The 22,843-nt window shown below is 66.0% G+C and overlaps 3 protein-coding genes across 3 annotated transcripts; all 3 read left to right on the forward strand.

The window, feature by feature from the left end:
• Positions 1-1,999: 1,999 nt before the first annotated feature.
• Positions 2,000-3,627, forward strand: NDUFA13 (NADH:ubiquinone oxidoreductase subunit A13). Its single transcript, XM_056337458.1, has 5 exons — positions 2,000-2,155; positions 2,243-2,321; positions 2,830-2,901; positions 2,979-3,048; positions 3,356-3,627. Exons 1-5 carry the CDS (start codon positions 2,062-2,064, stop codon positions 3,473-3,475), a joined length of 435 nt encoding a protein of 144 aa, XP_056193433.1. The 5' UTR covers positions 2,000-2,061; the 3' UTR covers positions 3,476-3,627.
• A 3,473-nt stretch (positions 3,628-7,100) lies between these two features.
• Positions 7,101-10,939, forward strand: YJEFN3 (YjeF N-terminal domain containing 3). Its single transcript, XM_056337439.1, is given in 9 exon segments — positions 7,101-7,320; positions 7,457-7,565; positions 9,185-9,295; positions 9,381-9,471; positions 9,474-9,493; positions 9,940-10,090; positions 10,722-10,759; positions 10,761-10,817; positions 10,819-10,939. Coding segments are annotated over 9 exon segments (756 nt in total). The 5' UTR covers positions 7,101-7,261; the 3' UTR covers position 10,939.
• Positions 10,940-12,073: 1,134 nt separating this feature from the next.
• CILP2 (cartilage intermediate layer protein 2) lies at positions 12,074-19,257 on the forward strand. Its single transcript, XM_056337469.1, is given in 11 exon segments — positions 12,074-12,207; positions 13,798-13,896; positions 14,258-14,530; positions 14,797-14,950; positions 14,952-14,977; positions 15,361-15,519; positions 15,628-15,758; positions 15,760-15,898; positions 16,032-16,134; positions 16,231-16,388; positions 16,489-19,257. Coding segments are annotated over 11 exon segments (3,696 nt in total). The 5' UTR covers positions 12,074-12,146; the 3' UTR covers positions 18,882-19,257.
• The last annotated feature ends 3,586 nt before the right edge of the window (positions 19,258-22,843 follow it).

A 22,843-nucleotide genomic window follows, 5' to 3' on the forward strand; every position in this document is an offset into this window, starting at 1 on the left:
GGTTCCTCAATGGACCCAGAAGCTGCTGGATGGAGACCGGGATGTATAGTCGTGCCTGAAGGTGCTGCTTATTCCAGGGGCACCCACTGGGAAAGCACTTGGATGGGAGATAATGCCTGTGTTGCCCCACTCCGGTGCACTGCCCCGGGGGGTGTCGGTGGGAATCGGGGGTCACTGCCAAAAGTGGGGGCAGGATGACGAGGCCCAGAGGTGGCCACTCATTCCCCGCAAGGATCTTTGCCCACCTCCCAGCTGGGTTCACCAGCGAATCCAGCTGCCGTGAAAGGATTTGATCCCGGGAAGGCTGGTCTTCCCTAAAGGTTGGACCACCCACAGCAGATGCAGGGGAGACCCCAGCTCCAGGGTCATTCGGGATGGGGCAAGGAGCAGGAGGTTTTCCTGCATCCCCCGGTGCATCCCGCCAGGAACACGGGCATCCCGGAGCATCCCGGGGCTCACCCTCCCCCATCCCCTCCCCCAGCTGGGCACACGCTACTCCCAGGCAGGATTGGCCCCATGAGCAGCAATCCAGCCCCCAGCCCCACATATCCCATGGGGGGCTGGGTGCAGGGCGGTGCTGGAGAAAGTGGGGAGCTGCTGCCTGTGGGCCTGGCCCAGGCTTCCCCCCCACCTTGGGGTGCCCATTCCCCCCCCCCCCAGCATGCTGGTGGGTGCCCCCCCGGCCTCGCCAGCTGCAAAGTTATTATGTCCCCGCCACAGCGGAGGGATTACGGCGCGATTAGAGATTAAGACAAGAGTGACCTTGATCTGTGTCCGAGGGTTTACAGGACTGGGGGTGCAGGGGAACCACCCCAGGGCCGGCGGGGGGCTGGGAGGGTCCGGGCCCTCCAGGTCCTGCCCCATTGGTCTGGGGGACACAGCAGGGCCAAGGTTTGGGGTGCAAGGGGCTGGGGGGGCCATGCTGCCCACAGCCTGTTCACTGCTGCATGTGTGCTCCAGTGTGAGTGTGCTCCGGGCACACTTGCCCTGTGCACCTGCTGCTGCTTTTTTTTTTTTTCTGCATGTTTCTTGCTGCATGCTTATTGCTGGATGCATGCTTTTCGGTGCACACTTCCCAGTGCACACTTGCACAGGTTTTGCTGCATGCTTGCTGGTGGGTGCACACTTCTTGGTGCACGCTTCCCAGTGCTCGCTTGCCTGGTTTTTGCTGCATGCTCACTGGTGGATGCACTCTTTTTGGTGCACTACACTTGCATGTTTTTTGCTGCATGCTTGCTGGTGGGTGCACGCTTTTTAATGCATGCTTCCCAGTGCATACTTGCACAGTTTTTGCTGCATGGCTGTTGCTGGATGCACGCTGTCTGGTGCATGCTTCCCGTTGCATGCTTGCACGGGTTTTGCTGCATGCTTGCAGCTGGGGGCACACATTTTGGTGCACACTTCCCAGTGCACGCTTGCACGGTTTTTTGCTGCGTGCTCGCTGGTGGGTGCATGCTTTCCAGTGCACACTTGCACACTTTTTGCTGCATGCTCAGTGGTGGATGCATACTTTTTGGTGCACACTTCCCAGCACATGCTTGCCCATGGCTGCACTCTTGGTGCACACTTTACTGGTGCGTGCCCACTTTTTGGTGCATGTTTTCAAGTGTTTGCACGCTTACTGCTGGGTGCACGCTTGCTGCAGGGTGCACGCTTTTGGTGCGCACAGCCGGGGGCCACCTGCAGGTGGGTGCCCCCCACTCTTCGTTCCTCATCCCGGGAGTGCATGTGGGGAGTGCGGGACCCTGGTACCGGCCGTGCACGCGGAGCACTGAGCACCCCTGGGTGCAGGCTCCGCGCCCGCAGCAAAGCGAGCACCCCCGCTGTCCCCACCCCCTGCCCGGGTGCTCGGCGACACCTCGCGGCGGCGGCCGCCTCCCGCTCTGCCCACCGGGTGCCCGCCCCCCCGCCCAGCTGCGCACCGCGCCCGGCGGGTTGGCCCCACCGCTCCCTGGCCCCCGCGTTGCCCCTTTAAGGAGCGGCGGACGGCGCTGTCACGTGGTGCGGCCGGCAGAGCGCTTGCCGCGAGCGCGGCGGAAGTGACGTTGCGCGGCCGCCGGGATGGCGGCGCCGAAGGTGAAGCAGGACATGGCCCCGCCGGGCGGGTACGGGCCCATCGACTACAAGCGGCACCTGCCGCGCCGCGGGCTCTCAGGTGGGCGGAGGGCGGGGAGCGGGGGCGGGAGGCCCGGCGGGGAGGGCCCCGGTGCTGCCGGTGCCGCGCTCACCCGCGCCCCCGCAGGGTACAGCCTCTTCGCGCTCGGCATCGGCAGCCTCCTGCTGGGCTACTACACGCTCATCAAGTGGAACCGGGAGCGCAGGTGCCGCCTCCCCAGCCCCGGGCTCCCCCCGGTTCCCCTGGGCCTACCCCGGGCCCCCCCCCGCCCCGGGCCCCCCCCCGGTCGTCTTGTGGTCTCGTCCCTTCCCGGCGGCCGCGATCGTCGTCCCGCCCACCTGGGGTTCCCCTCGATCATCTTTGTCCCGTGCCCCCTCACCGAGCCCCGCGGGTTTGTCCCCCCACCTTCCCCGAGGTCACCCGCCGGGTCGTTCTGTGTCCCATCCCGTGGCCCCGGTTTATCCTGTGTCCCCCCTGCGCCGGGCGTCCCCCCACGCTCCCACCCGTGGGCTCACCGGTTCTGGTTCCTTGCTCTCCCGCCCCGGTTCCACCCCCCTGGGATTTGCTTTCCCCATCCCCTCCCCCGGCTCTTCCCGGCCCCCCCAGCCCCTCCCCCCGGTGCTCACCCCCAGCCCCCCCCAGCGGTGCTTCCCCGCGGTGCTCCCCCCCCCAGCTCACAGCCCTGCCCCCCCTCCCCCCCCATCCCACCGCAGGCGGCTGCTGATCGAGGACCTGGAGGCTCGGATTGCCCTGATGCCGCTGCTGCAGGCAGAGTCAGACCGCAGGTACCGAGGGCATGGGGGAGGTCCCCACTGGGCGTTGTGCCCCCCTGCTCGGGGCTTAGCCTCCCCTTCTCTCGCAGGACCCTCCGGATGCTGCGGCAGAACCTGGATGAGGAGGCCAAAATCATGAAGGATGTTCCTGGCTGGAAGGTTTGTGACCCAGGTGCCCCGGGGCTGGGCGGGGGCCGTGCCACTGGCTGCCCCTTGGTGATGCCCGGCACAGTGGGGGGGGCGGAACCGGCCACCCCAGCGGATTTGGGTCTGTGCCACATCTCTGGGAACGCTCACATCACCCAGGCTTGAAGAAGCCCCCAGAAACCAGCGGCATAGGGGGCTACGCTGAGCAGTGAAGCTCATTCTGCTGCCTGCCAGGGCTTGGAGCCAGAGGGGGGGGGGGGGCACCGCTCAGCTGGGGGGCTGCGGCTGCCCCCCCCAACCGCTCTCCCCCCCCCCCCAGGTGGGCGAATCCCTGTACCACACCGACCGCTGGGTGCCCCCCACGCTGGAGGAGCTCTACTACCTGCGCCCCACCAGCGAGGTGGAGAACGAGAAGTTCGGGCTGCAGTACTATGTCTGAGGCGCGGCACAGCATGGCCCAGCTTGGCACAGCCCGGCACCGCGCTCACCGGGCTCTGGCATCCCCTGGTGCCGTGGGGGGGCGGCGGCGGCTGCCCAGTGCTGCCTGTTCCAATATCTGTCATTAAACCTACACAGATCCGCGGTGTCAGACATGGTGTCGGCATGTTCCTGGTGCAGCTCCGTGTCCTGGAGCGGGACACTTGGCTGGCCCCGGGGGGGGTGTTGCTCTTCCTGCTGCTGCATGTTGGGGGGTCCTGGCTCTTGTTCCCAGAGCCCCCCCAGCGTGGGGGGAGCAGGGGATCGGCCCCGGTTGCTGCGTGGCTGAGCCGGGCCCTGCTCCGGCTGCTGAAAACATCCTGATGGGGGCTGGGTAGCTGCAGCCCCGGCCCTGCGGGTCCCCTGCAGCAAGGGCTTGTCCCCCAGTGTCACAGCTGGGGGCTGGCAGGTGGAGGGGGGAGGGGCGGGGGACGCACTCAGCCCACCCTCCGGTTGCTGAGGGTGGCACCCACCGGGGTTGAGTGCAAAACACCGATTTTGAGTGTTTGGTGTGTCCCAGTTGCTGGGGGGGGGCATAAGGTGCTTTGTGGATCACTGTGGGGTGCAGGCAGCTGCCCCCGCCCCCGCCCGCTGTCTGGGGGGGGGCGGGGGAGGGGCGTAGAGGCGATTTCGGGGCTCACCACCACCACAAACCGAGCCGGGGGGGCGGGGGCGGGCCTGGGGCCCGGGCGATGCTCCCGGGGAGGGGGGGCCGGGCGGGGCGGGGGCAGCCGGAGCCGCCTCCCCCGGGCGGCATCGCCAAGCGCCGGGGGTCCGCGCTGCTGCCGCCGCTCCCGCAGGGCTCCGCCGCCGCCGCCGGGATGAGCTCCGCGCCCGGCTCCGCCCGGCAGCCGCCCCGCTACCTCAGGTGAGCCCGGCCCCAGGGACCCCCCGACGGGGGATGCCAGCAGCCCCGAGGGGGGTCTGGGGTCCCGCCGTGCCTGCGCCCCTCACCGTACGCCCGCACTGGAGCTGCTGCCCCACCCCACCCCCCGCCGCCGCTGCCCCCCGGGACGGGCTGGGGGGGAACCCGCTACCCCGGGACCCCCTCCCCCCGGCTCGGCTCCTGCCTCCCGTGATGCCCCCAGCGCCCCGGTGCCGCCAGCCCCCCTTCCAGCTGTCCCCACGCATGTCTCCCCGCGGGGCGATCCCAGCCCGGCTTCTCGCACCCCCGAGGACGGGGGCGGGGGGGGCCGGTACCCAAATAACCGCGGTTGCCAGAGCAACTGCATCCCGGGTCGCCATGGCTGCGGCAGGGATGCTGGGATGGCTCCGGCACGCGCGGCCCCAGCGCGGGAAGCGGCACGGGGGAGACTCCGGTACCGCCTGGGGCTGGGGACCCCTGTGCGTCCCCAGCTCCCCGTGCTTGCACCCCGCGGGGCGGGGGGGACGAGTGGCGGGCAGGGAGCCGGGATGTGGGACCGGGACACGGAGCCGGGTGTAGAGGCGGGCACGGAGCTGGGATGTGGGACTGGGATGCAGAGGGAGGATACGGAGCTGGGATGTGGGACTGGGATGCAGAGGGAGGATACGGAGCTGGGATGTGGGACTGGGATGCAGAGGGAGGATACGGAGCTGGGATGTGGGACTGGGATGCAGAGGGAGGATACGGAGCTGGGATGTGGGACTGGGATGCAGAGGGAGGATACGGAGCTGGGATGTGGGACTGGGATGCAGAGGGAGGATACGGAGCTGGGATGTGAGACTGGGATGCAGAGGGAGGACATGGGACTGGGATGTGGGACTGGGATGCAGAGGGAGGACATGGGACTGGGATGCGGGACTGGGATGCAGAGGGAGGACATGGGACTAGGATGCGGGACTGGAATGCAGAGGGAGGACATGGGACTGGGGTGCAGAACTGGGATGCAGAGGGAGGACATGGAGCCGTGATGCAGAACTGGGATGTGGGACTGGGATGCAGAGGGAGGACATGGAGCCGTGATGCAGAACTGGGATGTGGGACTGGGATGCAGAGTGAGGACACGGAGCCGTGTTGCAGAACAGTGATGCAGAATGCGAGGTGCCCTGCCCCTGGAACTGGGGTACAGGAGGGGACACAGGAGGGATGCTTTCGAACCCCTCATCCTTCAGCTCCTCCCCCTCCCGCTCCCAGTAAGGTCTCTGCCCCGCCAGTGCAGCAGCAGCTCTGGCCATCCACCACGCCCCAGGAGGCAGCAGTAACTGGGTTAAACTGCGTTGGACTGGGCTTTGCTGGGTTTCAGCAGGGCTCAGTGGGGCACCTACCCCTGCACAGGGGACAGGAGCAGCATGTCCCCCCCTGCATCCCCAGCCCCTATAGCAAAGCCAAACCGCAAAGCGGGGAGGGCCGAGAGCGCACGTGCACCCCAGAGCGCCTGGAGGGGACTCTGCTCCCGGGGTGGGCAGCGAGCCAGGACTCGGGGAGCCCCACAATGTGTGTCCCCCCCCCTCCCTGGGGACGATGCCAGGACCGCGGGAGCCAGCCCGGGCCGCAGCCCAGGTTTCCCTGCCAGCAGTGATTACGGGCAATGTTCTCCCCTGGAGCAGACGTGGGGAATTTTGTCAGAGCCAAAAATGCGCCTTTTGTTGGGTGACTGACAACACAGCTGCACTGGGGCTAGCTGGGCTCTGCCAGGCCCCGCACAGGACCAGGGAGCAGGGGCTGGATTTGGCCCCTTTTCCCCCCTTTTTGCCCCTGGTGTGGGGCTGGGGACAGGCTGGGACTCACTAGAGGGCACCAGATGATTGGGGATGGGATGTGGGATGGGATGAACAGGATGGGAAAGGAGAGGAGGCATGGGGCAGGGTGAGGGTTTTTTTTCTTCTGGGGGTCTGCCAGGTTGGGCAGGGCACTGGGGTTTTGTGGGGTCTGCCGAGGCATACAGGGGGTATGGGGTGGGCCTGTGGGGACAGCCAGAGGATGTGGGGTCAATGAGATCTGTCAGCACGGCCAGGGGACAGGGTCTAAGGGGTCTGCCAGAGTGACCAGGGCATGGCAGGTCTATGGGGTTTGTCAGGATGGCCAGGGGACAGGGTGGGATCAGCCACGGTGGCTGGGGAGTAGGGGGCTCTCTGGGCTCTGCCAGAACGACCAGGGGATGTCAGAACTAAATGGTCTCCAGGCTTTGCCAGGACCCCCAGGGGACAGCCTGGTACGGGCTCTGCTGGGACACAGGGGGCTCTGGGCTCTGCCAGGACACCCAGGGGACGTGGCTGGCTCATGGGGTCACCCTGGACAGTGCAGGGTGACCCTGCAGCCAGGGACTCAGCAAGCCCCCAGCCCCTGTTCCCCCCAGCTCCCAGGGCTGGTAGCACCACACCTTCCTGCAGATAGTGGAGGGCCAGTTGGTCCCCTCCCTGCGACTAGGACCGAGCAAGGTGTGAGTGTGCATCCCCAAAGCAGGAGCATGGCCGGGGCCCCTCAGCTGCCCCCCAGGCTGCAAATTTTCCTCCCTGGGCCACCAGCATCCCGACTGCGGCCTCTCCTAGGGGCCAGATTTCACGTCCCTTCCATGACAAGCGCACAGCAGCTCACTGGACCCGGCACATGCTGTTCCAGCCGCGGCGCAGGTGAGCCAACAGATGTGAGCAATTATTGTCCAATTTGGAGGCTCCCGGACCCTGCCAGCTCCTGGGCTCGCAGCGCAGGAACAACCGCAGCATTGTTTGCTTTTATATAACAGCCCGATCCCCACGAGCCTGGGGATGCTGCCAAGGCCGTGCCTCGCACGAAATACAGCCCCCCCCTGTGCTGCCGGGCTCCCGAATGTGCCGGCCGTGTGCATCCCCAGCCCCGAGCCACCGGCCATGCCCACCCTCAGCCTTGTGAGCCCCCAGCCCGCTTGCCCGTTGCCCCCAAGCATCCCCTGCCCTGCACCGCGGGGATGCTTGGGGGCCCAAGGGGCTTAGTGCTGGGGCGGGGGGGTGTCCCTGCCCTCACTGCTGTCCGCTCCCCCCGCAGCAAGGCGGAGGCAGAGGCCATCGAGAAGGAGCTGCTGGAGGATTATCGGTTTGGGCGGCAGCAGCTGATCGAGATCTGGGGACACGCCTGTGCCATGGCCGTGACCAAGGTGAGGTGGCCAGTGGGGCCCAAGACCCCCCCGCCGGGGTGGGGGGGCTGCCGGCTGCTCTCCCCCCCGCACCCTGTCCCCCTGTGTGGCCTTTCCCACCCCAGCTGTGGTCTCCCTCCCACCCTGGATGGAGGCACAGGGATAGTGGGATGATGCTCTGGCCATGCCAGGGCTGCAGCCTCACCCTGGGAGACGGGGTGGGGGGTGGGGTGTCTGCATTCCTCAGCTGCCCTTTGTTATCCCCCCCGGGGTGAACTGGGGTCACCCGGGGCCAGTGGGTTCCACCATCCACCCCTGCCAGGCACCGGCTGCCTTTGCTGTGCGTGGGGAGGAGGGTGCTGGGGGGCTCCTCAAGCCCTGGCATTGCTCCCCTGGTGTGGTGAGCCCCGAGTGCTCGTGCTGGATGGGACGAGGAGGAGGAGGAGGAGGAGGCAGCAGCTGGGCAAGTGGAGGTGCAGCATCAAGGGCAGCTTTGTGCCTCGGCAGCCGCCGAGCTCCGCGCCCACCTGCCTCAGCTTTTCCGTTGGAGGTGTCTGGACTGTGCTCTGCCCTTCCCTTCTCTGAGGGCAGAGAAGTTGCCTGAGGAGGGGAAATATTTGGGTGTTGGAGCCTCTCTGGATCCTGGGGCTGGTCCTGGTCCCTGCCCCAAGGCTGGTCCAGGTCCCACAGTGCGGGGCTGCCCACCCCTCCAGGGCCCCCCCTGTACGGCAGCACCCCTGGCTCCACCACCAGCTCCAGCTGGGGAGAGTGGGGCTGAGCATCCTCTTCCTCATGGTGTTGAGCCAGGGAGAGCATCCGCGGATCCCAGTTTGGGCATCCCGCCCCCCAGTCAGGATCCCCTCCCGGTGCATCCCTGGAGCCACAATGCAGGCTGGCACCAGGGCAGGGCCAGGGCCAGGCGAGCCTGGCTTTGTCCGGCACCGCAGCGCTGCGAGCGGGCCGTGCTGCTCAGGTCTCTGGCGGCTGGATGGGACCAGGAGCCAGGCTCTGCGAGCAGGAAAAAATCTGTCAATGGATAAACAGAGCCTCCCTTTGCAGGCTGCTGGTATGTGGAGTGCTCGGCCACCTCCCTGCAGGCTGGCAGGGAGCCCCGTCCCGCCACGGGCATCATCCTGTCCCGGGCATCGTCCTCAGCCCACCTTGGGCACCTTCCCTATCCCACCGTGGGCATCGTCATCATCCCACCATGGGCATCATCATCATGCCACCGTGGGCATCATCATCATGCCACCGTGGGCATCATCATCATCCCACCGTGGGCATCATCATCATCCAACCATGGGCACCATCTGCATCCCACCATGGACACCATTCTCATCCCACTATGGGCCCTGTCCTGCCTGGGCACCATCCAAGTCCTGCTGTGGTGCCATCCCCATCCCACTGTGGGCATTGTCCCCATCACATGCCCCCTCCTGCCATGGGTGCTGTCTCCATCCTACTGTGGGTGCTGTCCCCATCCCACCACACACCACGCTGCCCACCCAGCAGCACAGCCTTACTGTGGGTCATCAAGCCCCGGTCCCCCGCCACATCCCCGATGCTGGGTGCCATCCCCAGGGCTGCCCCAGAGGGACGGGGCTGGGCAGTGACATGACATCCCTGTCTCCTCTCGGCAGGCCTTCCCGCTGCCGTCCCTGCCGCGCAAGCAGCCCACGGTGCTGGTCGTTTGTGGCCCGGCACAGAATGGGGCCATTGGCCTGGTGTGCGCCCGGCACCTGCGGATCTTTGTAGGTATCTTCCTTCCCTCGTGCTCCTCTTCATCCTCGAGTGGTGCCAGGCTCCCACACCGCATCCCCACTCTCCATCCCACAGGACTATGAGCCCACCATCTTCTACCCCAAACGCTCCCCGGACCCCCTGTACCGGGATTTCACGACACAGTGCGAGAAGATGGACATCCCCTTCTCTCCTACCTCCCCACCGAGGTGAGACCCCTGGAGCCCCCGTGCTCACTGGCTGACGTGGTTGAGTTTGTTATTCTTTTTTTATTCCTTCCATCCCCCCCGCAACCCCGCCCCCGGCTCTGCTGGGAGCCCGGGGATGCCATGAAATCCAGCGGCGGCTGCCGCGGCCCCGCCAGCCACCGGCTCTGTTGTTGTTGGAAGCGTCGGGCTCGGTGGGAGGAATGTGACCCGAAAGCACTGCCCTGGCCAGGGCCGCGTGTCTCGGCGTGCTGGGCTCCGCCGCACCACCGCGCCCCTCACCCCCCCCTCCCTGCCTTGGCTTCTTGGGGGGGGGCGGATTTTTTTGGCAGTAGCTCTTGGATGAATCTATTTATGCAGGAAGACGGGATCCCTGTGTGGGGTTCGGTGCCTGTCCCATAGGGGGGTGGGGGGACCCCCCAGCCGCTGCCCACCGTGTCCCCCCCCAGGTGCAGCTGATCAATGATGCCTACAACGCCGTGGTGGACGCCGTGCTGGGAGCTGAGGCGGAGGCGACCGAGGGGAGGGAGCCCTGCGCTGCCATCCTGGCCACCCTGAAGCTCATCCGCATCCCCATCGTCAGCCTGGATGTGCCCTCAGGTCTGGCACCATGCTCAGCATCCCCCCAGGCAGGATGGAACCCCCCCAGCTCTGTGCTCACCCCAAGATTGTCACCCAGCCCACTGTGGCATCACCCTGGGCTCAGCGCCTGGGTGGTGGGGGAGCCCCTGCGGAGCCCTCCCAGGTGGGGACAGCCCCGGGACCCCCAGCTTTCCCCCGCCCCCAGCCTGGCAGCATCCCTGCCGGCAGCCCAGGCTGGCAGCCGCTCTCCACGGATGCGTTCAGGGCATCCACGATAAATAACAAACTCCTTGAACTGAGACATGATGTAATTGAAAACACCCGGGTGTCTGGTGGCCAGGCCTGGAATTGCCATCACACCCCCACACCGCGTGTGCCCCCCCCCCCCCCCCCCCCCCCCCGCAGGAGCAAACAGGAGCTCTCGGCACGCTGCTGGTGAATCCCCACCAAGCAAAACCCCGCACAGTGCCAGGATGCAGCTGGAGCGGTGCAAGGCAGCGATGCTGGGGGGACACACACGCACCCCCTCCTCCCTGCGCCCTCCCCTCCTCCACCACCCAGAGCATTCTCCACCGGCAAACTGGTGCCCGGCAGCGCTGTGTCCCCTGGGGTGCCCTGAACCCCTCCCCGTGTCTTTTTTGCCATGCAGGGTGGGACGTGGAGGCCGGGAGCAGTGGTGGGATCATGCCCCGACGTGCTGGTGTCACTGGCGGCACCCAAGCAGTGCGCTCGGCGCTTCCTGGGTCCGCCAGCACTTCGTGGCCTGGCGATTCCTCCCCTACGACGTGCAGAAGAAGTTTGAGCTCAACCTGCCTGAGTACCCCGCACCGAGTGCGTGGTGGCCCTGCGAGCCCCCCCAGCAATAAAGCGCTTGGTGGCTCTTCCCTGGGGTCGATGTCTGCCTGGGAACACGGGGTGAGGGGACAGTGGCCTCATGGCAGGGCTGAGCTGGGGGCTTGTGCCGGGATTTGGTTCCATGTCCCGTCCATGCCAGGGAATGGCCCCGTGCGCAGCTTGGCCCCCCTGTGCTGTGTCCCCTGGGACCTGTCACCAACCTGCTCTCAGGGGCAGACCCCATGTGACCTCCTCTGTCGCCTGTCCCATGGGGATGTGGGCAGTTCCTGGGGTCCCATGGGTGGGTGTGGGGTCCCCATTGCTGCTGCATTCCCCCATAGCTTGAAACCCTCAAGCGCACTGGGGAAGGGGCCGCAGCAGCAGCCCCCTCGCTACAGGGTTTTTTAATTAACAGGGAGAGCAGTGACAAGCCACCGCTGGGGACCGTCCCCGCCCTGTCCCAGCAGAGAGGGTCTTCTTGACCCCGCACCAGCACTGGGAGCTGCCTCCCCCCTGGGGAGCTCGGTGCAGCTGGAGTTTTGGGGAATGCAGGGAATGCGCTGGGATTTCCGCTGGCGGGGCTGTGGGAGGGGGCTGCGGTCCCCAACCGTGGGGAGCTGTGGTTTGGAGGTGACCCTGGGGAGGGTCCCCAGCCCATCGCCCCCCTCCCCCCCCAGTCACCATCACTTGCCAGCGCCGCTGGGTGCTTTGCATCCTGCATCCCAGGGGGCAGCTGGGGCCATGGGTGCACTGAGCTCTGCAACGGCCTCAGCGCCACCTCGGCATGGGGCTGCGGACAGCTTGGCAACACCCACGCGGCCAGGTCACTGCACGGGCGCCCACCGGCCCCGCCAGCCCACCGTGCCCCACGGCAGCGGGTGCCAGGGGAGCGCTGGCACCCTGACCCCAACCGCAAGGAGCGCCGAGGCTGGGCTTGCTTGGCTTTTTCCCCTTTCCCTCCCCTCCGCATTCCCAAGTGCATCCAATTTTAGCAGCTTTGCAAAAACAAACCCTCAAGTTTCCCGGGCTGGAGCAGCGAGTGGCAGCGCGCGCCGGCTTGCTGGGAGGCCGCCTTCCCGCTTCCCTCTTGACACCGATCCAGCGCCGGCAGAGCGACGGTCCTGAGTGCCAGGAGCCGATTGCTGCTGTCTGCCGGCGCAAGGGGGAAAGGCCTCATATATAGACCAACGGTGCCGCCGCGCTCACAGTTGCCGGCCGCCCTGCCACGGCACAGGCAACCATGGGTGAGCTGGCACTGGCCCTCCTGGCTCTCGCCGCCCTGCATGGTGCCAGGGCAGCAGGTAAGGCCGGGACTGGTGGCTAACCACGGCGCAGGGACCTGTCAGTGCTGCCGGCCGGGGGCATCCCTGCCATCCCGGGGGCTGGCGGTGGTGATGCGGGGCAGGATGGGGCTGGGGCTGAGTGCTTGCCAGATGTGTGCCGGGGCCAGATGTGTGCCAGGATCAGAGGTGCGCCAGGGTTTTGACCACAGCTGGGGACAGTCCCTCCGGCATCTGCTGGCAGGAGGACGCGTTGGCGAGGCTTGGGGCAGGTTTGCCCTCCCTGGGGCATGTCACCAGAGGGATGGGGATGTGTCCTGCGCCACGTCCCCACCAGCTCTGCCAGCTGCGGCGCTGGATGGCTGAGCACCTGCGGGAAGCCCCAACTGGCTCGACCACCACAAGCTGCTCTATGGGGCTTTTGCCCCCTGGTGCTGAGCCCCCCAGACCCGTGGGGTCCCTGCAAGGTGCCAAGGGCAGTGACTGGGTGAGACTGAGCTGGGACCGTCCCTGGTCCAGGGACAGAATCCATCCACCTGCACAGTGCAGGCTGTGACGGGTCCCGCTGTCCCCCAGATCCCTGCCACCTGGGGAAGGGACAGGAGGTGGCAGGGTCAGGTCCCCGCTACCGTGGGATTGCTGCTGGCGGAGGGATGGTGCCGCTGCATGGCCATGGGGCGCCCGTGGAGTCCCCACGGGTACTTTAGGGTGTGCCAGGCTGCACAGGGGTGTCTTGACTGCTTGGCCGCATCCTGCCCAGTGCCTGTGGGTGACAGGCACCAGGGGCCAGTTTTCTCCTCAGGACCTGCTCCCCTCATCTGTCGTTTCCAGCTTGGCTGAAGCCCCCAGCCCAGCACCTGGGATCAACCTGCATGAGGGGCAGGCGGGCAGCGCTGCCCTTGCAGACCCCACTCCCTGGGTTCAATCCTGGGATGCGGCTGGCTGGGCCCAGTGGGAGCTGGGGGGTCCACCCTCCAGCTGGGGCATGCAGCGAGCCCCCCGGGCCAGCTGCTGCCGTGGTGGTGTCCCCGCTTGCCGGCTGTGGTTTTACAGCCCAGTTTCCTGCTGCCTCCCGCTTTGGCTGGTAGGGTTTGCTGTGGCGCCAGGTTCGTGCTGTCATCTTGGCGTGGTGGGTGTGTGCGTGGGCACCCTGGCTGGTCTCCCCATCCCACATCACCCCTGGGGATGATCTTGCCCCAGGGCAGCTGGGAGCTTGCGGGGAGCATTTCGTGGCAAGCAGCCCATGAACATGGCATGGGCCCCCGGTACAGCCGGACTCGCCACACAGCACCAGCCTCAGCTGCCCTTTGATCCACCCCTGGCTGGCCAGGGGGCTGCAGCATCTCCTTGTCCACCCCGGATGGTGACACCACCGGCCTAGCCCCATGGAGCTGGTAAATCCTGCCCAGAGCCCCTTGCCTGGAGCCCCTTGCCAGGGGGCAGGGTGCTGAGGGTGGCGAGTCCCCATCCCCACTGAGACCTGGTGTGTCCCAGCACTGGCTGCGCTTTGCTTCAGTGCCCACGGCTTGGCAAGGGACCATCTGAGCACCGCTGGGTGCCCTGGGCAGAGGGTGCCCTGGCACTGGGTGCTCTCACCATGTCCTTCCCCAGAGCCCACAGAGAACAACTCGGAGCCGGGCAAGAGCGGCACGGCAGGGAAGCCCTGGAAAGCAGTCCCCAGCCTGGCAGACCTCGACCTGGACACAGCAGGTATGGCTGTCCCCAAGCCCCCGCCAGACACCGTGCCCTGGGGGACCTGCAGTCAGAGCCCCCCAGAGGGGCTGCATGGGGTAATACCCACCGTGCCAGCCTGGCAGTGCCACCTCCTCCGTGGCAGTGTCCCCACGGGACCCTTGCAGCAGGGATGCTGTGCACACCCTGCGCTCCCCGTGGCTCCCACGCTGCATCCCCTGGCGCCTTCCATCCCCACACACTTTCATCCACCTGTCCCTTGCCTGTGCAGCCCTCGGCATCCCTGAGCTGTGCCCAGCCCTGGTGGCACCCTGGGATGCTTAGGGACAGGGTGGGGGGCTGCTCCCCTTTCGCTCACTCAGGGCTGGCTCTGTCCCAGGCAGAGGAGCTGAGTGGACATCGTGGTTCAACATCGACCACCCTGGGGGGGATGGGGACTACGAGAGCCTGGAGGCCATTCGCTTCTACTACCGTGGGCGCGTCTGCGAGCGGCCGGTGGCCATCCAGGCCCGCACCACTGAGTGGGAGCTGCCCGAGGAGGTGGGTGAGGTGGTGCACGTCAGCCCCAAGAAGGGTTTTCGGTGCATCAACAAGGAGCAGCCGCAGGGGAAGACCTGCTCCAACTACCACATCCGCTTCCTCTGCCCGCTGGGTGAGTGCCACCCCCCCGGACCCCGCTGGCATGTTGGGGGGGTCCATACCCATTGCTGTGCTCTCCCCCTTGCTTTTCACACCCCCTCCCGCTGTTGCATCCCACCGAGTGCTGCAGTGCTGCGACTCCACCAGACCCCCCCCAACTCCAGCAATCACCCCTTGGGTGCATGACGCTGGGCATCATCCCAGGGGCCAAGTGCACACCATGGATCTGGACGTGGGTGGTGGGCCCCAGATAATGCCTCTACTCCCCACTCCCACCAGAGCATATCTACTGGTCGCACTGGTCCTCCTGGAGTCCCTGCTCACGCAGCGCCTGCGGCAGCAGCGGCACCCAGACCCGCACTCGCCGATGCGTCAATGCCCAGCTGGTGGCCATGCTGAAGGAGGTCAAGTGCAAGGGCAAAGCTGTGAGCGCCGCCGTGCAGTGCCGGCCCCTGCCCAGGTAGGGACCCCGGCACTACCAGCACCCACCTGCCCCCCAGCCAGTGCTTGCCACCTGAAGCCAGCCACCTCCATCTCCTCTTCTGCCCATGCCACTGGTGGCACGAGGGGTCCCAGGGGGCCGTTGGCGCACAGCAGCTGCCTCCCCATCGGTGCAGCCACCTCCTGGGCAAAGCTGCTGCTGCCTGCGCATCATCAGCTTAATTGCAATAACAGAGGCCGTGCTGGTAAAAACAGCTTGGCAGGGGTAAGCCAGGGCTGGCTGGGCACAGGTGGCTTGGAGGGACCCTCCCTGTCTGGGGACCTCCCGTGTCCCTGTGTTATGGGACCACCCCGGGCTGGGGGAACGTGGTGCCCGATGCCTGCCCGGCGTCTCCCTGACAGAGCCAGCGTGGATGGAGTGGGGCACCTGGGGCCCCTGTTCTCACAGCTGTGGCAGCGCTGGGACACGTGTCCGGCGCCGGAGCTGCAAAAAAACCAAGAAGATGCCGTGCACCGGCCGCCCCACCGAGGTGCAGAAATGTCCCCCCTCGCCCTGCCCAGGTACCTGCTCTTGGGGACACAGGGACTCCCTCCCCGGTGCCCCCAACCCGTGTGGCCCCCCGCCGCCGGCCACAGCCATGAGGTCTGAGCACCGTGCCACCCCCGCAGCCTGCCCTGAGCACACACTGCAGGGCACCGTCGTCTCCACCACCGGCTCGGCACTGCCGGACGCCCACATCTACCTGGAGGGCCGCCCGCCGGTGCTGCTGGCCCGCAGCGATGCCCACGGGCACTTCACCCGTGACGGGGCTGTGCGAGGGCACTGCCGCCAACATCAGCATCCACCGCGAGGGCTTTGCCCCGGGACTGGCATCCATCGTCTCCAACGGCTCTGGCGTGGCGGTGGTGCATGTGAGGCTGCAGAGGCTGGGTAAGCATCGCGGCGTGAGGTGGGGGCTGCACGGTGCACCCCCTCAAGGGACATCCCCAAAGGATGCACGGTGTGAGGGAGTGAACCAAGAGGGGGACTGCAGCTCGTTGCTTCCTTGCCACCTTCTTCCCCTGCAGAGAAGCCTACATGGTGCTGCATCCCAAGGCGAAGGTGCGGGTGGCTGGGCAGGAGGTGACCTTCTGCTGCAAAGCCTCGGGCACCCCGGTACCCAAGAAATATTACTGGTGAGCAGGGTCTGGGCAGCAGAAAGCTGGCATTGGGGATGGTGGGGAAAGGCAGACCCAGCTGTATCCCTGCTGAGCCCATCCTCATCCCTGCAGGTACCACAACGGGACGCTGCTGGAGCGGAAGGTGTACCGCTACGGCAGCCGCCTGGTGCTGCGGGGGCTGGCACCAGAGCAGGCTGGCACCTACCACTGCAAAGCCAGCACCGAGGCAGGCGCCATCAAATCGGCGCCAGCACCACTCACCGTGCTGGGTGAGAATGGGATGGGCTTCCTTAGCCACACCATCACCCTGGGATGGGGGGTGTGGTGGGGAGGGTCACCCTAACCCTTGGTCTGCCCTGTGTCCCCCAGCCCAGGGCCAGCAGAGCTGCAAGCCGGAGCCTGAGCCGAGCCTCGTGGAGCTGCCCAGTGAGTGCCCACAGGATGCCGCCGGCTCCCGCTACTACAATGTGGGGCGCTGCCCGCCTGCCCCGTGTGCCAGCAGCCTGGCCAAGCAGTCGGGGTGCGGGGCAGATGCGGGGCACTGCTGCGGGGTGCGAAGGATGGAGATGCGGGAGATCCCCTGCGCCGGCTCCCTGCTGCCCATCAAGGTGGTGGCTGAGTGCGGTTGTGGACCCTGTGCCCAGCCCCGCGTCCTGGTGCAGGGACGGGTGACAGCAGCTGACACTGGCGAGCCCCTGCGCTTTGGGCAGATCTTCCTGGGTGGGAAGAAGGTTGGTTTCACTGGCTACAAGGGTTCCTTCACCATCGAGGTGCCACCGGACACACAGCGCTTGGTGGCTCGCTTTGTAGACCAGCAGCAGAGGTTCGTGGATGCTGTCAAAGTCCTGCCCTTCAACCGCCGTGGTGGTGCTGTCTACCAGGAGGTCAAGATGCTGCGGAAGAAGGAGCCGGTAGATCTGGACAGCAGCCAGAGCAACGCCATCCCACTGGGGGAGGCAAGCGGCCGGGAGCCCGTTGGGGAGCTCATCCTCCCCGCTGGTGCCTTCCTCCGTCCCTCTGGGGAGGTCTTCAGGGGCACGGTCAAAGCCAGCGTCACCTTCCTGGACCCCAGGGACATGGCGACAGCCAGCACGGCCTCCAGCGACCTCAGCTTCGCCAACACTGAGGGAGAGATCATTCCTCTGCGGACCTACGGCATGTTCACCGTGGATTTTCGGGAAGGGGAGACAGGTGCGGTGCTGCAGACGGGGCCAGTGGAGGTGCGGATGGACGCGGGGCAGGTCTGGATGCCAGAACACCTGCAGAAGATGAAGTTGTGGTCCTTGAACCCTGAGACCGGCTTGTGGGAGGAGGAAGGTGTCCTCCGCCCGGCCGGGGGGAGCCGGGGCAAGAGGGAGGAGAGGACCTTCCTGGTGGGGAACCTGGAGATCCGGGAGCGGCGTCTCTTCAACTTGGACGTGCCGGAGGACCGTCGCTGCTTTGTCAAGGTCAGGGCTTACAGCAATGAGAAGTTCAACCCCTATGAGCAACTGGAAGGGGTGGTCATCAGCCTCATCAACCTGGAGCCCCAGCCCGGCTATCCTGCCAATCCCCGGGCATGGGGGCGCTTTGACAGCGTGGTGACAGGTCCCAATGGCGCCTGCCTGCCCGCTTTCTGTGATGGCCAGCGCCCCGATGCCTACTCAGCATACGTCACGGCCACGCTGGGCGGCGAGGAGCTGGAAGCTGTGGCCTCCAGCCCCAAGCTCAACCCCAATGCAGTTGGGGTGTCCCAGCCCTACCTGGGCAAGCTGGGCTACCGCCGGTTGGACCACGATGACCCCAACTTGAAGAAGACAGCTTTCCAAATCAACGTGGCCAAGCCTGACCCCAACAACGTTGATGAGACCAATGGTCCCATCTACCCTTACCGCAGCCTCGAGGAGTGTGAGGAGGCTCCGGTCAGCGCCAACCACCTCCGCTTCTACCGCGTGGAGGTGGACAAGTACGAGTACAATGTGGTGCCCTTCAAGGAGAGCGACCTGACCTCCTGGACTGGCGACTACCTCTCGTGGTGGCCCAACCCTCAGGAGTTCAGGGCTTGTTTCATCAAGGTGCAGATCGAGGGGCCGCAGGAGTATATGGTGAGGTCCCGTAATGTGGGGGGCAGCCACCCCCGCACGCGGGGGCAGCTCTATGGGCTGCGTGACACCCGTAGCGTGCGGGACATGCTGCTGGAGAACACCTCAGGTGCCTGCGTGGAGTTCAAGTGCAGCGGGATGCTCTTCGACCAGAGCCTGGTGGATCGCACCTTGGTCTCCATCATCCCCCAAGGCAGCTGCCACCGCACAGCTGTCAACAGCCTCCTCCGGGAGTACCTGAACCGTCACCCGCCCGTGGCAGAGAACAACCACACAGCTGCCTTCACCATGCTGGCACCGGTCGACCCGTTGGGTCACAACTATGGCATCTACACGGTGACGGACCAGAACCCACGGCTGGCCAAGGAGATCGCCATCGGCCGCTGCTTTGATGGCACCTCTGATGGCTTCTCAAGGGAGATGAAGGCGGACGCGGGTACGGCTGTCACCTTCACCTGCCAGGAGCGGCCGGCAGGGCGGGAGAGCTTCTTCCAGCGGCTGCTGACGGCCCCAGCCGAGGCGCTGGCTGAGATCCGGCGGGAGATGGGGACCAGCGAGATGCGCCGGGCTCCCCCCGAGGTGATGGACTTTGCCTCCGGCGCTCGAGCCCCAGGCCCCACGGCCACCCGCCAGACCCCCAGCAGCCGGCGGAGGATGGGCCAGATCCGGGGGCAGCCATGAACACCGCACCCCCCCTCTGTGCCCCCTCCCCGGCTCAGCTCTGCCCTCCCTTTCCCCGTCGCTTTTAACCGCACTCATTTATAACGACTAAGGGGGACACACACGGGACACGTGGAGTGGGACCCTCCTGCCGTGACCCCAGGGGACAGCAGGGCAGGGTACCACTGGGCTGTGGCGAGGGGGGCAACAGCAGGCAGCCCCCACCGGCCTCGCCAGCCCCCCCCCGGTGCTGCCCCTGCCCTTGCCCCCAGCCCTGTGTGGGGCAGCTCTTGGTGCTCAGCCCCAGGGACTGCGGTGCCGGTGATGCCGGCAGCAGAGCCACGGCCCCACGGGGGTTATTTAAATAAAAAAGAATAAAAGAGGGGGTGGAAGCAAATAGGGGAAGGGGCTGGGATGGGAAGGGGTCCCCACCCGGTGCTTTGCCCCGTGTCCAGCAACGGGGCACTCATGGCTGAAGGTGCCAGGAACGGGAGCACCCCCTGCACCCCTGCCCTGCATCCCACAAGGAAACGTGAGGTTTCTTTTGGGGAAAAACTGAAGGATGTGGATAAAATGCCCTCCCTGCACGCTCTGCCCCGGAACGTGCGGTGACAGCTATCCGGCCGGGCGCGGGGGCTCCGTGGCGTGCCTGGGATGCCAGGCTCCATCCCTGCCACCTTCACCCGAGCTCAGCCCAGAGCCTGGCTGGGCCTGATCCTGCACCCATCCTGCTACCACCAGCCAGGCTGTTTTCCCCTTGAGGAGCATTTTGCCCCAACTTTTATCCAGGAGAGAAAAAAAAAAAAGATATTTCTTAAAGCCTCTCCCCAGCGCAGGGACACCCCCCCTAAGTCCTGCGGTGCGCCTGGGCCAGGGGAGCGAGCGAGAGGCGATGGCAGGATGCGCCCCCACAGCAACGGTGCTGGCACGCACCAAGGGCGCGTGCAGATTTGTACATTATTTATTATGAAATATATGGTTGTGTGTACACCCGCCTGGCTGCTGGGCTTCTCCGGGGGTGCCCAGACGCGTGTATGTGTGACCCCCCCAACTCCTGCCCCATCGCCTCCCGCCCTGCACGGTAGCACCGTCCCAGCACCTCCTGTTTGCCTTGGTCGTCGTTCAGCTGGTTGGCGGCAACACGGGGGGAACCGCGCCAGCTCCCCGTGGCCAGGGGACGTGGCAGCTGCGGGGGGGGCCCCATCCAGCCCCGTGACACCCTCCCGCCCCCCTCATGCCCCAGCACAGGGATGTAGCCAGCACAGGAGTTGGGCACCCAGTGGGTGACCCCAACCGTGGTGACGGGCAGGGGTCTCTCTGTCCATCTAATGACTGTCTGTCCCCTGACTCAGGGTGCTGGGTGGGTTTCGCAGGTGCGCACCCCCCCCCATGCCCCCTCCCAGCCGTGGCTCCAGCGGATGCTGTAATGGAACAGGCTGCATTTATGGGGCCAGCCCCCCCAGCTCCCGGGACAACGTTTCCCTTTTACAACACGGTTTGGCCGGGATGCGGCATTTTTTCACCCTGACACTGGATGTGGCCGCTCGCAAGATCAAAGGGGACAGGGGACACCCGGGGGGGCACGGGTGGGTGCCAAACCAGCGGCCAAATCCCAGCTTCTCTCCCCGTCCCGCCTGGGTGGGAACCCACCGCAGCCAGGCGCCGGCACATCAGGTGGGCGACGCCACAGCACAGCACGGGAGGGGGCACCTGGGACGCGGAGACCCCATCACAGCAGGGCTCCCACCCCCACAAAACCTGGGTGCTGCCCGCTCCTGGGTGCTGCCTGTCCTTGGACGCTGCCTGTGCCTGGGTGCTGCCTGTTCTTGGGTGCTGCCCGCCCCTGGGTGCTGCCTGCTCCTGGGTGCTGCCTGTCCTTGTGTGCTGCCTGCTCCTGGGTGCTGCCTGCTCCTGGGTGCTGCCTGTCCTTGTGTGCTGCCCGCTCCTGGGTGCTGCCTGTCCTTGGGTGCTGCCTGTGCCTGGGTGCTGCCTGCCCCTGGGTGCTGGGTGCTGCCCCACCGGGAGCCACGTCCCTCGCCAGGGGGGAGGCTGGTGGATGCTCCCCATCGGGCACCACTGTCGCCAGCGCTGGGGCCAGGGCTGGGGGGGCGGGGGGAGTGCCAGCGGGCAGGATTGTTTTCCACCATCTGGTTGGCTTGGTCGGAGGCAGCTGCGCAGGCAGGGCAGATGGAAGCAGCTCCTGCAGCTCTGCTGCTATTTATGGCATCGGGAAGAAAAATGGGTGAAAAAAGACAAAAAGCAGCCATGCAAAGGGGCCAGTGGGACACCCCTGTTTGCAGCCCCTTCTGCTCACAGCTGCACCCTGCTCCACCTCGCTGGAGCCCGCCCCAGCGCCGGCCAGGACCTCCAGCATCATGCCATGGGTCCTGTGGGCTCTGGGAGCTGTGGGGGGACTGGTGCAGGGGAGAGCCAAGGGGGTGTCAGGGGCTCCCCCTAGTCCCAGGGACACGGAGAAGGAGCCAGGGGCACACACACAGCGATCTGCCTGGGTTGCGGGAGGCCCATGCTTGGGTGTCCAGCCCTGCCCCACATTCCCGAGGGCTGGAAACCCGCCCGGGGTCAGGGGCTGGGCTGGGGGCTGCAGCCAAAATCCTCCCGCTGCCCCCCCTCCCCGGGTGTGGGACTCTCAGCTTGGGGGCTGAAGCCTCTGGCCCCATCCTGAGGGTCCTGCAGCCTCCAGCCCTGGGGACGAGGAGCCCCTCAGCCCCAGCCCTAGCCCCAAACGCCCCCCACAGTGGCCAGGGCCAGCCAGACCCACACCCCACCCCTGTGCTGCAGAGCATCATCAGGTACCAAAATAACCCCCTGGCCCCTCCTGGCTTCCAGGCACTGCTGAGTGCTGTGCTGAGCCTCGCAGTCCAGCCCAGGGCTGATTACACGGCTGAGTGTCCAAGGCTGCCAGCTGGGACGCTTTTGTCTCTAATTCCCCTAATCATTAGCAGAAACCAGTGGCATGTGGTTCTGCGTGACCCACGGTGGCTACATGGAGGGTACCAGTGTGGGGAGCCCCGCCAGGACCCCACTCTGAACCTGCAGCCTGTAGGATGGAGAACCGAGAGGGGGTTTCAGCAACACATCAACTTTGGGGTCAAAAAACCCCCAAATCACTCTTTTTTTGCCTTCTCAGCCCCTTGGCAAGGGTGATGCTCCTGGCTCAGATCACGACAGGCAGGTGGGTGGCTGGGGCTGGGACGAGGACGTCCTTGGGTCCCCCCCCAGCTTTGGGTGAGCGATGGGGTGTGGTGGGTCCCGGCTGTGGGTTTTTGGGGTGTGCAAGGTGCAGGTGCAGGTGCAATGCTGCCCCGCTTGCCCCCAGCACTGGTGGGTCCATCCAGCTCCACTGATGCCTGGAAGGCAGAGACAGGGATGGGAACATCCCAGGAGAGCTCCTGGATGGCAGGACCATGGGATGCCAGCGAGGGGGCATGGCAAGAACCAGTCTCCGTGCGGGATGCATATCCTGTGGTGATGAGAAAGGCAGGTGGGGGGGCTGGGGGGGCCAGGATCAGCTGCTTCTTGTTACCCCCCGGACCCCGGCCAAAAGGGAATAGCAAAGCAGGGAAGGGAAAAAGGAGCCTGGGAGCTGGCAGCTCCTGTCCCACCCCACCAGCAATTAGGGATGGCCGGAGCCCAACGTAAATGAGCAGGATGGTGCATCGGCACGTCGTTTGGTGCTGCTGGGGCCCCTGCAGTGGGGATGGGGCTGCTATTTGCTTGGTCCCCCACCAACAGCATCCCCACATTGGGGTACACCCCCCCAACAGCCCCATTGCCCCCCCCAGGGCATGGGTGGTGGGAAGGGGGTGCTGCCACGCTGGACCCCATGAGCACGTCCTGGTGCTGGCCAGGAACAAAAGCTCTGAGCAGCAGCCGGGAGCTGGAAACCACCTTGGGAAGCAGCTCCCTTTCTTTCTTCTTCTTTTTTTTTTTTTTAATAATGGAAAATATAATGACATTGCCTA

Source organism: Falco biarmicus, chromosome 4 (assembly GCF_023638135.1).
Source record: "Falco biarmicus isolate bFalBia1 chromosome 4, bFalBia1.pri, whole genome shotgun sequence".
NCBI classification, from domain to species: domain Eukaryota; kingdom Metazoa; phylum Chordata; class Aves; order Falconiformes; family Falconidae; genus Falco; species Falco biarmicus.

Excerpts from the sequence above, each read along its gene's own strand:
- NDUFA13 (XM_056337458.1), top strand. The coding sequence starts at position 2,062 with ATGGCGGCGCCGAAGGTGAAGCAGGACATGGCCCCGCCGGGCGGGTAC. Across the intron at positions 2,902-2,978 it reads CAGGCAGAGTCAGACCGCAG|GACCCTCCGGATGCTGCGGC; the intron begins GTACCGAGGGCA and ends CTTCTCTCGCAG. Across the intron at positions 3,049-3,355 it reads AGGATGTTCCTGGCTGGAAG|GTGGGCGAATCCCTGTACCA; the intron begins GTTTGTGACCCA and ends CCCCCCCCCCAG.